Source organism: Aedes aegypti, chromosome 1 (genome assembly GCF_002204515.2).
Source record: "Aedes aegypti strain LVP_AGWG chromosome 1, AaegL5.0 Primary Assembly, whole genome shotgun sequence".
Lineage (NCBI taxonomy): Eukaryota > Metazoa > Arthropoda > Insecta > Diptera > Culicidae > Aedes > Aedes aegypti.
In genome coordinates this window covers 142,988,210-143,005,276 of record NC_035107.1, presented here as the reverse complement: position 1 = coordinate 143,005,276, position 17,067 = coordinate 142,988,210, and the positions used below count along the sequence as shown (strand labels likewise).

The window sequence follows — 17,067 nt, the reverse complement described above, 5'->3', positions numbered from 1 at the left end:
AATGGTTGTTAAGTTTCGAAGCTAACGTGTGATCAATCGTGTTATAATGCAACATAAGAATGGGTGTTTGGTGGAACTGCGCGTAACACTCGTTGTTATTAAATTTAGTGATTGTGAGGGTGCTAATAGTGATTTTATAATAAAATCTATGGTGATGAAAATTTGAAAATGAAATTGGAAGTGATTCTGATAGTTTTGTTAAAAATATAATAATGATGATGTATAATGATGTGAACTTTACTAATTTAATAAAGGCCATAATACATTTTGCAATCATTTCTCTGAATATAAACATTATTGCCTAGTTCTTCAAACATGCATGATAAACGTGTTAATAATGACAGCGAGTGCAGAAGAATGGATCTAAGTGATTTTGTTTTACTTTAACTTTTTTGATAGTGCTAAATTGTAGTTTGAATAGTAATGACTCTACAGCAACAAAAATAATGAAACATTTAAATTGAGTATCTTTTAATTACTTAGTAATGCTAACAGATGGTAAATGGTAATAACAATGAATTTATATGAAAATGGTGTGATATGAAAAGTGATATAATGGAAAGTTGATGAGTGATAATCGGTGATATACGTGATAGTGTCGAAAATAAAAGTGACGATAGTGAGTGATGAAATGAAATGGGGAATGAGGACCTTTTAATAAAACTATTTCGTTCTTCACTTTAACCACTCTAGTAGCATTTCAGGCCTTACCATAGTTTGATAGTAGTCTGAACTACTAGACTGCAAAACTACGGTAAGGGCTGATTGCTGCTAGGGTACACAGTGACCATTTGAGCAACATTGCTTAGGAACGTCTGTGTGATGAACGTAATAGAGGCTTATAAAAGCAAATGTTGGGAAGGAGCTTAGGGCAGATTAAGAGTCCCAGTACTACCCCTATCGCTACTGACAAAAAAAAAAAAAAAAAAAAAAAAAACATGAGTTTTCCTATCTTTCATAATTTTTCCACAAAGCCAAGATAAAAAGCTTTCAGATGATCTAAAAATAATTCCGCAGGCTTTATTTTTTGATTTTATACGAATATTTGTTCTTAGCTATGCGGCTATTGGTACATCGACCCTAAATTAAATTGCAAGTCCACGTTTTTGACATTTTACGGTGCCAGGTGTTCTTTTTTTCATTAAGATGAGTTTAAAAACAAGTCTACTTGAGTATTCCGTGTAGCCCTGTTTTGGAGCGTCTTGCTGGGTAGTGCTTCTTGAAGCCCAAGCAGGACAGTTCGGTTTTGCGTCGTCCGATTGATTTTGCTGACGGATTCGCGCGTTTTTGTTGCCGGAGAATTTTTTCCCCCTGTTTTGGAGCGTCTTGCTGGGTAGTGCTTCGTGAAGCCCAAGCAGGACAGTTCGGTTTTGCGTCGTCCGATTGATTTTGGTGACGGATTCGCGCGTTTTTGTTGCCGGAGATTTTTTTTTTTTCCCCGTTTTGGAGCGTCTTGCTGGGTAGTGCTTCGTGAAGCCCAAGCAGGACAGTTCGGTTTTGCGTCGTCCGATTGATTTTGCTGACGGATTCGCGCGTTTTTGTTGCCGGAGAATTTTTTTCCCCCTGTTTTGGAGCGTCTTGCTGGGTAGTGCTTCGTGAAGCCCAAGCAGGACAGTTCGGTTTTGCGTCGTCCGATTGATTTTGCTGACGGATTCGCGCGTGTTTTCGTCGCCGGGGATTTTTTTTTTTTTTTTCACCTGTTTTGGAGCGTCTTGCTGGGTACGTATTTGGGAAGGCCCAAGCAAGACGGTTTATTTTCGGGACGCCAAGAGTTTTGCTGTCAGTGTCAGTTTTGTGTTCAGTCGAGAATGGATTACCAACTGGTGAGTTCGTTTCATGCCTATGATAACACATATTTTCTTGAAAGCGTAACTTTTATGTAATATTAAAACAAACTTTGTATGGTTCGTCACTATATGTGTCGGCATTATGCTTTTTTCTTATACAATTTGAATATACATATATTTTTCTCTTTTTGACATTATTAAAAATTATTTATTAAAAAAAATCTTTTGAATTGTTCGACATTGTGAATGTTGACGTATTTTCTAAAACTTCTACCATATCGAGACAAAATGCACAGTAATACTTATATGTAATTTTCAAACAAACTATGTTTGGTTCGTCACTACAAGTGTCGGCATTATTCCTGTTTCATATAAGTTAAAATATATACATGTAATTTTCAGTTTTCGTCATTAATAAAAACGTCTTTTGAATTGTTCGACATTATAGATGTTGACGAATTTTTCCCAAAACTTCTCGAGACAAAAATACAAAACTAGCTTTAAATACAAGTCGTATATTTCCCCCTTGTCCATGGATCGCATCACCGACCAGAGGTGACTCCCAGATCTTTTCCTCCCTCACTAATAAACACCCTTCCCGTGGTGATTGTGGAGATGCAGAGGTATTCTCGGTCTCTAGAAGCAACAATCATTACACCCTAACATTCCTTCCCCATCCCAACTGACTGTAAGGACTTGGCCGGCGCCGTTATTGATCAATAATATTAGATCTGCTAAAATTGCACTTCGAGAGTAAGCGGAAACTCCCATCCCTTATTCATTTGGATCGTAGTGCAATTCTTACCAGTTCCGATCAATCACGGAGTAGCAACCATTGACATGTACAGTAGAGTGATGCAAATTTTGAAATGTTTGCTCCCCTATGCTTAAACGATTTTAATTATGGTAAATAGCATCTTCCCAAAGTTTGAAGTGATTCGGAAGAAATTTGACTGTGCACACGCCATTTGAAGTTTATATGGAGATTACTATGGAAAATGACAATCTTTTGTGTTCAGCCCTCTATCTCTTCGTCATGATATTTTATGGAAAAGTGAACAAATTCTTCTAATGTGGAATCCTCCCAGCTACAACTTTGCCGAAGACCACTTTTTGATTGGACCTCAGGATAAATTGTTATTCATAATCATAAAGTTGGTTTGCATGTAGCATGCTTCATCAACTGTTCGGCAGGCAACAGTGGTGCTCCTGGCGAAAATAATAGATCAAAGTAATCCAGGCTACTATGTTCTACAGCAAAAAAGCAGTGTTGCTCTGAAAGTAATTGAATGATCATCTCAGCATGATTTACACTTTGTTATCAAAAATAACAAATTATTCTTACGTCCCATCGAAATGTGGTCTTCGGCAAAGTTGTAGCTGGGAAGTTTTCACATAAGATGAGTGTGTTTACTTTTCTATATATTATTTGGACGAGCAGTTAGAGGAGTGAACACAAAAGATTTGCCTTTTCCATAGTAATTTCCATATAAACTTCAATTAGCGTGTGCACAACCAAATTTCTTCCGAATCACTTCAAATTTTAAGAGGATCATTTTCATCATAATTGACACCGTTTAAGCATAGGGGAGCAAAAACTTCAAAATTTGCATCAGTCTAATGTACAGTCAGTCTATGCTATGCTATGCTATGCTACTTGAGTATTCCGTGCATTGAATAACAATGCAACGCATTTTGACAACTTCTCAAATCAGCATCTGTGTTTCGTGCGCAGCAACATCGTAAAATTTTATCAAATGGATTTTTTTTTAATTTAATTATTTATCAGTGTTTTTTTTTGCAATCATTTCTCTGAATATAAACATAATTGCCTAGTTCTTCAAACGTGCATGATAAAAGTGTTAATAATGACAGCGAGTGCAGAAGAATGGATCGAAGTGATTTTGTTTTACTGTAACTTTGTTGATAGTGCTAAATTGTAGTTTGAATAGTAATGACTCTACAGCAACAAAAATAAAGAAACATTTAAATTGAATATCTTTTAATTACTTAGTAATGCTAACAGATGGTAAATGGTAATAACAATAAATTTATATGAAAATGGTGTGATGTGAAAAGTGATATAATGGAAAGTGTACCTGACGTGTATTACGAAAATTTATGAGTGATAACACTGCGGAACACGTTTTTGTCTCCAGCATCAAAATGACTCTATTTACTTAATTAAGGGTTGCTGAATCCATTGCCGTTTACAGAAATATCACAGCACGTCTAGTTTTTGAGATATTGGTTGTTGAAAATGCAAAAAATTACTATTTCAGCCAACTTGCATGCAAGTTTGCCAGCTTGTAAGGCAATTTATTTGCTTAATTTGCCACAAAATTCAAACTTTGTGTGTATAACAATACTTATCAACAAAGTTTATAATATTTTTGAAGCGAAAAAGTTATATTTTGATGGTTTATAAAAGTATTGTATTTTGCCATATAAGAGAAACGAAGAATTTTGTATGGAGACTGCAAGCATGTTGAAAAAGATCGGTTTAATCTAAATTTATCGTGAAATTTCTACCAAAATATATCTAAAACAAAAGTTTAAGTCCTCTTTTGCATGCTTGGTGGATAATATCACAAACAAGTTTGATAAAATATTCTTCAAATTTTAGGTAAACATCAATAAAACCAATGTTTTATACAACTTTGGCGACCTGTAGCTAAAAATTGTGACGTGCTGGGAAATTTCTGAGTACGGCATCAGATTCAGCAACCCCAAATCTACTAGAGACACATAATTTGATCCTTGAGACACGCAAAAATGTCATTTTTGTTGCGCTGTGTAATCGGTGATAAACGTGATAGTGTCGAAAATAAAAGTGACGATAGTGAGTGATGAAATGAAATGGGGAATGAGGACCTTTTAATAAAACTATTTCGTTCTTCACTTTAACCACTCTAGCATTTCAGGCCTTATCATAGTTTGATAGAAGTCTAAACTACTAGACTGCAAAACTACGGTAAGGGCTGATTGCTGCGAGGGTACACAGTGACCATTTGAGCAACATTGCTTAGGAACGTCTGTGTGATGAACGCAATAGAGGCTTATAAAAGCAAATGCTGGGAAGGAGCTTAGGGCAGATTAAGAGTGCCAGTACTACCCCTACCGCTACCGAAAAAAAAATATATTTATCAGTGTTATAGAAGAAACATCTCACGGAAGTACAAATGAGTTCGATCGCTGAAATACCGGAATTATGACGTCAACATCTGCCTGATCGTGGAATGTCGCACCGAAATTTAACTATTTGCGAAAGTTTAAAATAATCACTGTTTCAGTACACCTTTGGGGAAACTGAATAGGCTTTCTGGCAACGGGGATGAGACTTTAAAGACAATTTGAGGGAAAAAACAAGAAAATTTATGTAAACTTGACGATAAATGTTGAGTTTACATTTTCTATTTTTTTTTCTAATTTTTCTATATTCTAATTTCTAATTTTTGGTATAATCGTTCTTTTAAGTGGGTTTATCATACTTGTGAAACATCTTAGATATTTATTTACATAGTATTTCATCAATATTTTACAGCTGTGAATGGTTTTGCAATCATATTCTCAAAAACAAGTTATTTTAATTACAGCGACCCAATGCCACCCCCTCTATGGGGTGAGATTGGGTCATTTTTCATTCACTTGTGGTGCCGCTGTGAATAAATATTTTTCTTAAACTTTTTGAATAGTTGTACCATCAAAGTACATACACACCAAATTTGAAGTTTATTGGAGTTAAATTGCAATAGTTATCCAATAAATAAGTCGTAGGGAAAGTGTACCAGTTATGGCCATTCAAGATATATCACGTATGGCGATATAGGGAACCACTATGGCCATAACTGGTACACCTCCCCTACATATCCCTTTTTGACCCATTCTCACCCCCAACGACGGTAGCTCAGTTATTTTGATTAAAGAGAAAGGAAACAAAGAGAGCCTTCTTCTTCTTCTTGATATTACGTCTTCACTGGGACAAAATCTGCTTCTCAGCTTAGTTTTCAATGAGCACTACCACAGTTATTAACTGAGATTATTTGCCAAAGCTGCCATTTTCGCATTCGTACATCGTGTGGTAGGTACGATGATATTATATGCCCAGGGAAGTCAAGGAAATTTACATTACGAAAAGATCCTGGACCGACGGGGAATCGAACCCAGGCACCTTCAGCATGGATTTGCTTTGTAGCCGCGGACTCCAACCACTCGGCTAAGGAAAGCTAAGGTTAAACCATCCCTTATGATCAAAAAAGGCTGGGTGAAAATTAACACTCCTTTTAATTTCGGTTCTAATTTTTAACCTCGTTAACTTTTTGTGAACACAGAAATGTGAAGGCTGCACATGATTTGCGCGAAACATTAATTAAATAACAATTTAATGAAAAAAATACTGAATTCTGTAGTTAATAGCAACGGATTTCATTAAACTTAGTTCGGGAAAATAATGAGGTATACTATTCTCAAATAAGTTCTTGCGGTTTTCAAATGTATCTGCTTTATAGATTTTAGTTTTTCAGTGTGTATTCTGGTGGATTTTTTTTAATGTTTTTGATTGACGGCGAGACAAGATTTTCGCGATGTATTTCAAAATTTACATGGCTTAACATTAAATTTTCAACTTCGACTGTTAATTAGAGATGTACCGAATATTCGGCCGGCCGAATATTCGGGCCGAATATCTCGATTTTTTTAATTTTGCCGAATATTCGTTCTGCCGAATACTAAAATCCGTTATTCGGCCGAATAGTGACCGAATAATAACAAAATAAACTAAACTGTAAAAAAATATTATGTTTATGTAAGGAAAATTTAAAAAATCAATAATTTATTCAAATGATGACCGAATTTTTCTTTTTATGGACACCTTGAATAGACACTTCGATGTCAAATATTGAAAAAGTGAGAATTTCTCTGTTCTATGGCGTTACCATTTTCTGCAAATCAAATTGTATCTCATCTTGCAGGAGCTGTAACGTACCGCTTGGCTAGTTAGAAGCGTTTGAAAATTTGTTTTCATGGTATAGATGCATCGAAGCTAAACCCGGCATTTTCAAGAGCACAAATCTAGAGAACCAGACAACCGTTTGTGCCGGTGTTGACCAATCATTCCAATATTCAGCGCCAACGGCTGTCAGATTCTCTAGATTTATGCTCTTCGATGCATCTTCACCTTAAAGTCCGTCAATTATCAGGACTTTCTATACGATCTATATTCTTTGCAAAACCTACTGATCACTTTCTTCTATTATTATGAGAGTCAGGGGTCTGCCGTCTATTTGCCTCAATTTTTATGAAACACTTCCAAAAGTCGGATGAATTGTAAACCAAATTTTTTAAACAAAAATCAACAATAGGATACAGCTTCCTTGCTTCAGAAATACAGAAATCCTCAGAACTTATGATTTCTGCAAACGGTTTCAAAAGCTCAAGAAGACGATCATTCATTTCCATTTATACTTCGTTATATTGTTCAGCTTTCCCTACTTAAAAAACTGCACATAAGGGTGTTATTCGGCCGAATATTTAGGTTTTATTTGACCGAATATTAAGTCATTATTCGGCCGAATGTTCGGCCGAATATTCGTTTGGCCGAATAATAATATTTCAACTATTCGGTATTCGGCAAAAGGCCGAATAGTGCTATTCGGTACATCTCTACTGTTAATCATAAAATTCCGGGGAACAGAAACATAACTTAGTGAAAAGTTTAAAAAAAAACTTCAAATCATAAAATTGAATCGAGTGTTTAAAAAGGCGAATTATAGCATAGTTATTCTATAACATAACGACATTTTGCATAAAACCATTTGACGTAAAGGACATTTTAAAATAGCATATTTTCATCAAGAAGTGACACTTTTTGAAAGAAGGGATATAATTCTGATTATGCCAAATGACCGTTATACCAACGACTCGTTGCTATAACGGTCATCTGGCATAATCACTGACCTGAATGTGATGAACTTCCGTACTCATCCAATCTTAACTTAACGTAAGAAGGACTACATCTAATTAATTATGCAATTCTGTGTATTCTCTAGGTCGTTGCTCACGAGGGTACCGTCGAGGAGAAAGCTGCTCTGCGTAAGGAACTAGAAGAAAAAATGGCTCAAGATATAGTGAAAATGGACGCCGACACCGAACGTGATGTTAAAAATATTCAGAAAGATATCGAAAAATGCAAAATTAATTTCTTTGATTACCAAATTTATCTCGGATCGGATCGTGCGCATCGCAGTTATTGGCTATTTGAGTCTTTGCCGGGTTTATTCGTAGAATACGACCAAACGCTGTCCGGCAAATGTCTGCAGGAACCTACGCCACATATTCCCGGACTGGCCTCTTGTCCCGCTGATATGAGGAAAAAGTTCATTACCCAAACAATCATGAATAACAAACTTAGTGAAGAGGACAAAGAAAACCATGCAAATAAAAAGGGATCACTTCTTGAAAAGCTTATGTTGAATGGAAGCGCCAAAATTAAAGCATTGATTGATCAAAACAAAACTGCCATGAATGGAGCTTCTGAGGAAGATCCGTTAGATACTAAAACCGATGTTCCCAAAACGCCTTCCAATGCAGAACTGCTCATGTGTACCGCTAATCCGAAAACTTGTCCAGTGCATGGCGATACTTATTCAGGACCAGTTTGGGGCTTTTTCCACACGGAGGAAGAAATCAATGCTCTAATTGAAAGTCTCAATCCTAGAGGTATTCGAGAGAAAACCCTACGCGAGAATCTGGAAAACGAAAAAGAACTCATTTTAACACATCTTAAGGATTGTCCAGTAGATCAAATTACTGCAAAAATAGAGAATCGAGAGGAAATACTAGCGGCTATCAATGCCAAGTACATTAAGAAGTACGATTCTCCTGACTTCAATCACGAGCCAGGAACGAATCCTAGCGTTATTTTTGAAGCTACCTTGCGGGAGAACCTTCTAGAACTTGAATCCAAAATTTCGATTGGCTACTTAGGCAGCATGAAAGTGACAGACAGGGAAGAGTGGCGCAGCGCTATCGAACAATTCGACTTTAAGCAACTGTCTGCCGAGCAATTGCGATGGGGCCGGAATCGACTGGCGGCAATGAAGGAGAAAAAAGAGGACGAAGAAGAACAAGATGAAGGCATGGAGAATGACGAATCGGATGATGACAACGAAAAACAACTGTCCCATGATAAGGATCCGGGATACGATTTGCCAGACCAGATCATCATTGATTCTGATGATTCAACTGACGAGGCTAAATTTATGCAAGAAGCCGCTGTTTTGAAAGAAAAAGTTCACAACTTAGCAACGGCCTTGCTGCAAATCGAACAGTGCATCGATCCGAAGTTCTTATGCTTTCCATTCGGAGCTAAGACGAAAATCAAAGACAAGACAGCCATCGCTAAATCAATAATCAAGGGACAGAAAAATCTGGCACGTTGGGAAGAATCGTTAATGCGTGCAACTAACTATTCCCAAATATTCCTACATTACAATGTGCTGTACGATACCATCCAGTGGAACAGATCAGCCGAGCGAATCGCTTGTATGATTTGTCGTCGAAAGGGTATTCCAGAACAGACGTTGTTATGTGACGATTGTAACCGTGCTTGTCACATGTACTGTCTGAAACCCAAGCTCAAACAAGTCCCAGAAGGTGATTGGTACTGTCCGAAATGCCGGCCGGACGATTACAAACGTAAAAGGCAGCCCAAGAAGCGGCAGGTCTTTGTAGAAGAGGAGCCTGTGGAAGAAGAAGAACCAGAGGAAGTTGAAGAGGAAGATCAAGACGCAACTGCAGATGACGATGATACGGATGCATCGACCACCGAAGAGGCCCTCGAGTGCAAAAAATGTAAAGAGACCGGTGCAACTGCGGTGTGTTCTACGTGCTTCACAGCATATCACCCGGATTGTACCAAGTCCCTTTCGGGTACACCGAAAAAACGCTGGAATTGTGATACGTGCAAGAAGAAATCGAAGAAATCAAGCAGTTCTAAGAAAAAATCAAAAAGTAGTAAGAAGTCCACGAAAAAAGTGGCCGTACGACTTGCTGCCGCTCCAGTCGAGGACGACAGTTTTGAGAACTATGACGATGATGTCGAAGATTTCGAAGAGGAAACGGAAGACGTCGTAAACGAAGAGGTAGAGGAAGAAGAAGAAGTTGAAGAGCCAACAAAAGCCAACACGTCAAGAAAACGAAACTCAAAACGCAAAGCTTCAGTAGACGAAAAATCAAGTGACGAGGAAACGTTAGCAATGAAAGTAAAGAAGGGACGTCGATCTTCTGCCAAACGTTCGCTAACGAATGGATTCCACGATGAGGATGAAAATGACGAAGATATGGTGCCATCGCCTCCCAGCAAATCGCGACGATCGGCAGCAAACGAAGAAATGAACTCGTCTAATTCTCGCAAAGCCAGGAGGACTGGTGACGATCTGCCACTAAATAGCGTAGCGTTATACACCTTGCTTGATGACATTTTCAAACATCCGGACTCATGGCCTTTCGATAGACCTGTTTCCGTTAAGGAGGTCCCAGATTACTACACCATCATCAAGAACCCGATGGACTTTGCCAAGATAAAGTCGAAACTAAATATGGGAGAGTACACGATAAACGAGCAAATGATGAACGACATACAGCTAGTGTTCCGTAACTGTGACTTGTACAACACGGATGAAACGGAAATATACAGGTGAGTTCTAATGCAACGGGAAATGTTTTTACAGGGAATATTCAAACATCCTAAATTAGCATCTACTGACCAGAAAGTAAAAGCTGAATTCAGGAACAATTCATTCAAAACTATTAACATAACTTCACTTCTTTTCAACGTGTGTTTCAAGGACATGAGTTATTTGTGAAATAACAATATATCTTAGATCAAGATTTCAAAACACTACATGCTAAAAAATGTCTAAAAAATGTAACATAGAATTGAGAATAATTTACACGAAATCGATCTTTTGTATTAGTCCACAAATCCCGATTTTGTGTAAATCGTACTCAATTAATTAAATAAGCATTTAAACGGATAAAATTCCGGTTTTGACACAAGATTTGCGATTTGCCAAGTTGCGTAGTTAATAAGCGAGTTGACATTTTATTTTGGCGGTCTGTACTGTGTGCAACTAAGTGGTTCATCAAGCATATTCCATCAGAGAGTTTGTTGTATTAAATCATTGATGTAGTGTTTGTATCGGTTCTATAACATTTTCTTCTATTTCAGAACTGGCCAGAATCTAGAACGCTTTGTGTTACAACGTTCCAAAGAGTTATCCCTTCCATTCAAACCGAGCGACATGTTGAAGCACGACTCGGTCCTAAAGAATGGCACCTCCACTCCATTAACCAACGGTGAGTCCTCGCCCAAATCGTCACACAAAGATAGCAGTAGCGGGAAAAGGAGGTCTACGAAAAAGTAATAAATTGCTTTTGTCCAACTAAGCGTACATACAATAGTTCTAAGAAAGAGAAACACTGGCTAAGTATTGATATGCGTTAAGAGTAGATTTTACACCTCATCGTTTCTTGTGACAATTATTTCTCGAGGATGAGCAGTTTTTTAATACTAGTTCGTACAGTTTAGATAAATATCATTGATAACACTTTCTCATTATTGGATACCATATCCACCAGAACGTTGGCTAAACTTGCAAAGCAAACTGATCGTTTATTGCAAAACATGCTCTTCTCTCATTTGTCTAAATATTAGGTTTCCTTATTTTTTTATTTATAATAAAATGACGTACATTAAGATAAAAAAATCAAATTTTATATGGAAGAATTGAGAAATCCCTAGAAATTAATGACAAAATGACTAGGTATGCAAAACAAAACAACATTCCTCCATCATGACATGGCATTGTGTTTTATTTTCTCGATTTCATGCGCTTTTTGAATAGCGCCCAAACCGTTGATTTTAGCGATATAGTTTGTTCGGAGAAGTTTCTTGGTTTATTAAAGCGCAACTTTTGACGAAAAAAGTTTTGTGATCAATCCACCTAGCAGTGAGATAGAAAAACTATTTTTTTCAAAACATTTAGATAGACATATGGTGTCTTCGGCAAAGTTGTAGAATTGGCGATTTGAAACAACTTTGTCGAAGACACGATTTTTCTATCTCTTATACTTTTTGAAATATATGTCGTTGTATGTGAGTGGCCCCTAAAAATCATACTTTTTATCATAACATTTTTCCATGATTTTTAACATTTTTTGTGTTTTATACAAAGTTGTTTGTCATAAAAAAAACCCGTGTTTTTGCTGAACATATCATCACTCTATCTTTTGAAGTAACAAAGTTATTCATGAATTACTCTTTTTTCAAGGGGTAGTTTAGGCCTCTATAACTGGCTTCGGCGCAAAATGGCGCAGACAACACTTACAAATCAGGAAAGTATCATATCTCCCCTATTGGCAGTTGATAAAAACTTTTGTCTATAAGCGTCTTTGCATGGGTTTTATTACGCGTTGCAAGAAAAATTTCGATTCCTGGAAAAATCACCTACATCGAGCAGGAAATTTTCCAGGCAAAAAATCAAAGACAGCTATGCTTGTTACTAGGTTGTTAATTGTTTGTTTTGTTTGATGACATTGAGAAATTTTGAGAATGATCGTTACGACGGTGAATTGCATGCTATGAGAACTAAAACATTAATATGTCTCGCATAAAAAATGGCATGTTGACCCAACTACAGCTGCTGTGGAACGCACTTATTCTGTTTGGTAAGGTCTGGAAGGGTTTGGAATAAGTACTATCCACTCATTCAGAACCGCGTCCATAGAAATTGAGCACGATGTGATTCGGTTGTTCTTCTTATCACACTGGAGTGAATTACTCGAAATTAGATACGGGTTGCCGTTTACGCGAATTATGCGATATTAAACAACGTCCCTTATCGAGGAAAATCTGTGTCAACAGCATTGCAAATCTTTGAAAAGTTCCGACGGCAAGTTTTCTTAAGCAATATTTATTGGAAATCTGCGATGTGGAGAAGACCTTCAGCTAATGACAAATTTGATGATGCTTCTATCAAACAGCACGCAAAGCACACTTTGTGAATTTTGTTCTGTGCGGAGATAGCTCGGTGCGCGTTATTTCCACGAGCCTATCCAAATTTTTAAATTTCCCCGCAATACTATCAAACAAATATGCCTTATTAAAACGAACTCGACTGATAATTCTTTTTCCTTAAGAGATAGAGAAGTGCGATATTCAGCAAAAACACGCGTTTTAAGATGTTTAACAACTTTGTAGAAGACATGAAAAATGTTAAAAATTTAAGTAAAAAAAAACAAAGTTATGAATAGAGATGTACCGAATAGCACTATTCGGCCTTTTGCCGAATACCGAATAGTTGAAATATTATTATTCGGCCAAACGAATATTCGGCCGAACATTCGGCCGAATAATGACTTAATATTCGGTCAAATAAAACCTAAATATTCGGCCGAATAACACCCTTATGTGCAGTTTTTTAAGTAGGGAAAGCTGAACAATATAACGAAGTATAAATGGAAATGAATGATCGTCTTCTTGAGCTTTTGAAACCGTTTGCAGAAATCATAAGTTCTGAGGATTTCTGTATTTCTGAAGCAAGGAAGCTGTATCCTATTGTTGATTTTTGTTTAAAAAATTTGGTTTACAATTCATCCGACTTTTGGAAGTGTTTCATAAAAATTGAGGCAAATAGACGGCAGACCCCTGACTCTCATAATAATAGAAGAAAGTGATCAGTAGGTTTTGCAAAGAATATAGATCGTATAGAAAGTCCTGATAATTGACGGACTTTAAGGTGAAGATGCATCGAAGAGCATAAATCTAGAGAATCTGACAGCCGTTGGCGCTGAATATTGGAATGATTGGTCAACACCAGCGATTGGAATGATTGGTCAACACCGGCACAAACGGTTGTCTGGTTCTCTAGATTTGTGCTCTTGAAAATGCCGGGTTTAGCTTCGATGCATCTATACCATGAAAACAAATTTTCAAACGCTTCTAACTAGCCAAGCGGTACGTTACAGCTCCTGCAAGATGAGATACAATTTGATTTGCAGAAAATGGTAACGCCATAGAACAGAGAAATTCTCACTTTTTCAATATTTGACATCGAAGTGTCTATTCAAGGTGTCCATAAAAAGAAAAATTCGGTCATCATTTGAATAAATTATTGATTTTTTAAATTTTCCTTACATAAACATAATATTTTTTTACAGTTTAGTTTATTTTGTTATTATTCGGTCACTATTCGGCCGAATAACGGATTTTAGTATTCGGCAGAACGAATATTCGGCAAAATTAAAAAAATCGAGATATTCGGCCCGAATATTCGGCCGGCCGAATATTCGGTACATCTCTAGTTATGAACAAAATGATTTTAAACGAGTTTTTTTATACAAATTTGTGTACTTTATGTTAAAAAATTCGTAACTCTTTTACAAAAAAAAAATTATGAACAAAATGATTTTAAACGAGTTTTTTTATACAAATTTGTGTACTTTATGTTAAAACATTCGTAACTCTTTTACAAGATTTTTAACATTTTTCATGTTAAGTTGTTGAACATCTTAAAACGCGTGTTTTTGCTGAACATCGCACCTCTCTATCTCTTAAGGAAAAAGAATTATCAGTCGAGTTCGTTTTAATAAGGCTTATTTGTTTGATAGTAAAAACCCATGCAAAGACGCTTATTGACAAAAGTTTTTATCAACTGCCGACAGGAGAGATATGGTACTTTCATGATTTGTAAGAGTTGTCTGCGCCATTTTGCGCCGAAGCCAGTTATAGAGGCCTAAACTACCCCATGAAAAAAGAGTAATTCATGAATAACTTTGTTATTTCAAAAGATAGGGTGATGATATGTTCAGCGAAAACACGTTTTTTTTTCATAACAAACAACTTTGTAGAAAACACAAAAAATGTTAAAAATCTTGGAAAAAAGTTATAATAAAATATATGATTTTTAGGGGACATTCACATACAACGGCATATATCTCAAAAAGTATAAGAGATAGGAAAATCGTGTCTTCGACAAAGTTGTTTCAAATTGCCAATTCTACAACTTTGCCGAAGACACCATATGTCTATCTTAATGTTTTGAAAAACTAGTTTTTCTATCTCACTGCTAGGTGGATTGATCACAAAACTTTTTTCGTCAAAAGTTGCGCTTTAAGAAACCAAGAAACTTCTCCGAACAAACTATTTCGCTGAAATCAAAGGTTTGGGCGCTATTCAAAAAGCGCATGAAATTGAGCAAATAAAACACAGTGCATGGCCCCCATCCCAAAGCATCGATTCTTACAAACTTGCTGTGGTTTTAATAAGTTCCTAAAGCCTTTTTTTTTCACTACCTTTAGAAAATTCATGCACCCAACAAAAACTACTTGATGAGATTCACGCTTTTAAGCTACTGTAGTCAGGAAAGCCACGTGCGTTTCGCGACATTCACAGTTCCATTTATCATTCCTTATGGAGATCACCTCTCCATACTTCAGCGTGTGGTCAGCGATGGTGACGTGGCTCATCGAGGATGGAAGGTCATGGACCCTGACCGTCACTGCGTCACAATCAAGGTAGACCGGATTACGAAACTTCACATTATTAGAAAGCATGGTTCGCTTCCAATTATGCTCAAATTGGTACCGTGTGACAATTTCTTTTGATATCATTTCAATCAGTACACAGTTGCGTGCGTGATGCAACTGCATACTCTTAACGTCCGCATATTGGAGTTTTATCTCATTGTCCAAAAATAAGTGCACTTTTGCACCTCAGGGCGAACTGAGCGCACACTGAAATCTATCACTAGTGTGTTCGGCCGCGTACCGGACATTTTCCACGAACTACTGATCGAGAAAGCGAGAGAGGCAATGAAGATCCCCACTGGGACAAAGCCTGTTTCTCAGATAAGTGTTCTTATGAGCACTTCCACAGTTATTAACTGAGAGCTTTCTTTGCCAATCAACCATTTTTGCATGTGTATATCGTGTGGCAGGTACGAAGATACTCTATGCCCTGTGAATCGAGAAAATTTCCTTTACGAAAAGATCCTCGACCAGCGGGATTCGAACCCACGACCCTCAGCTTGGTCATGCTGAATAGTTGCGCGTTTGCCGCTACGGCTATCTGGGCCCCTTGCGCAGTCTGTCTAGGTAGTTTTTTTGGCATTACCGCTCGCTAGAATGCGGTTGATGCTGATCGGGAATGATGATATCGCTTCTCGTTGATTGATTTTGATAACGCTTGGCACCATCACAGAGAAAAATGGCATTATGTATCGTGTTACAGAATATTGCTGTTTGCATTTGACGTGCAAATCCAGTCTAACTGAACTTCAATCGCGGTAACACAAAGTTACCAAAGGATACTTAGCAACGATGATTCATATCACCGCCTACCTAGCAAAGAAAATCAATCTTTGACATCGCCTTCCTTATTAAATATCTTACCGCATTTGGTGTTTGTGCATTTGATATTTGCATTTCAAACGCACACAGCAATACTAAAACAGTGCAAATATGCGATTCAAGGGACCATCGAGGTAGCCATGAACACCAAATTTCACTATGATTCTCTATCTAGATATTGAGATACGGAGGTCGAGTAAGGGAGAGTTGACTGTACCTAAGAGCACACTTCAACCTTCGAGCTGAAGAACTATAAACGCGTTGAATTCTCGAAGACATTTTCATCTGAATACGAGCAACCGCTTATGCAACATAGACGGTGACATATGGCGAATCGATCTATGGCGCCGATCAAGAAGGAGTTTATGGAACTAACTTATGATCTAGCTAATATGCTTCATACGTTGTACATCATGAAAAGATTGAACCCACAAGGCATGTGCTGACATACGAAGCACCTCTTAGCCTTTCTGTGGGTTTGGTGTAAACTTTGATGGTGAAAATCATAGTGTCCGAGCATAGAGGACACATTTCAGTGCACACCATTTTTGGTACATAATGTAATCCGTCATAAAAATTAATTGTAAAGGTTTATTTTTGGTCTCATGTGAGTTTTTACTTAAAACAATATGATTGTTTTAAACTGTACAAAAATTAACGGTAAAACTGATGTAGATTTTGAAATATTACCAAAAAACAAACAGTGTCCGGGCATAGAGGACTTCCCCCTACTTGAAGGAAGATGTTCAAAATTTTCTGCACATCCAACATAAACAAAGTGTGACTCTTCATTGTAAAATGGAAATTAGGGACTTTCGCGTCATGATATGATAAATCCGCGATTTTCGCGACCTTATTTCATGCACTCGCG

At 37.1% G+C, this 17,067-nt stretch overlaps 1 protein-coding gene across 1 annotated transcript in view; it reads left to right on the top strand.

Annotated features, from left to right (window-relative positions):
- Nucleotides 1-11,554, top strand: part of LOC5579200 (bromodomain adjacent to zinc finger domain protein 1A) — a 49,330-nt gene extending 37,776 nt beyond the window's left edge. The window contains exons 4-5 of the mRNA XM_021849437.1: nt 7,835-10,482; nt 11,017-11,554. Of these exons, the coding sequence (XP_021705129.1) occupies nt 7,835-10,482; nt 11,017-11,212 (2,844 nt within the window). The 3' untranslated portion in view covers nt 11,213-11,554. The remainder of the gene's footprint in view (nt 1-7,834; nt 10,483-11,016) is intronic.
- The last annotated feature ends 5,513 nt before the right edge of the window (nt 11,555-17,067 follow it).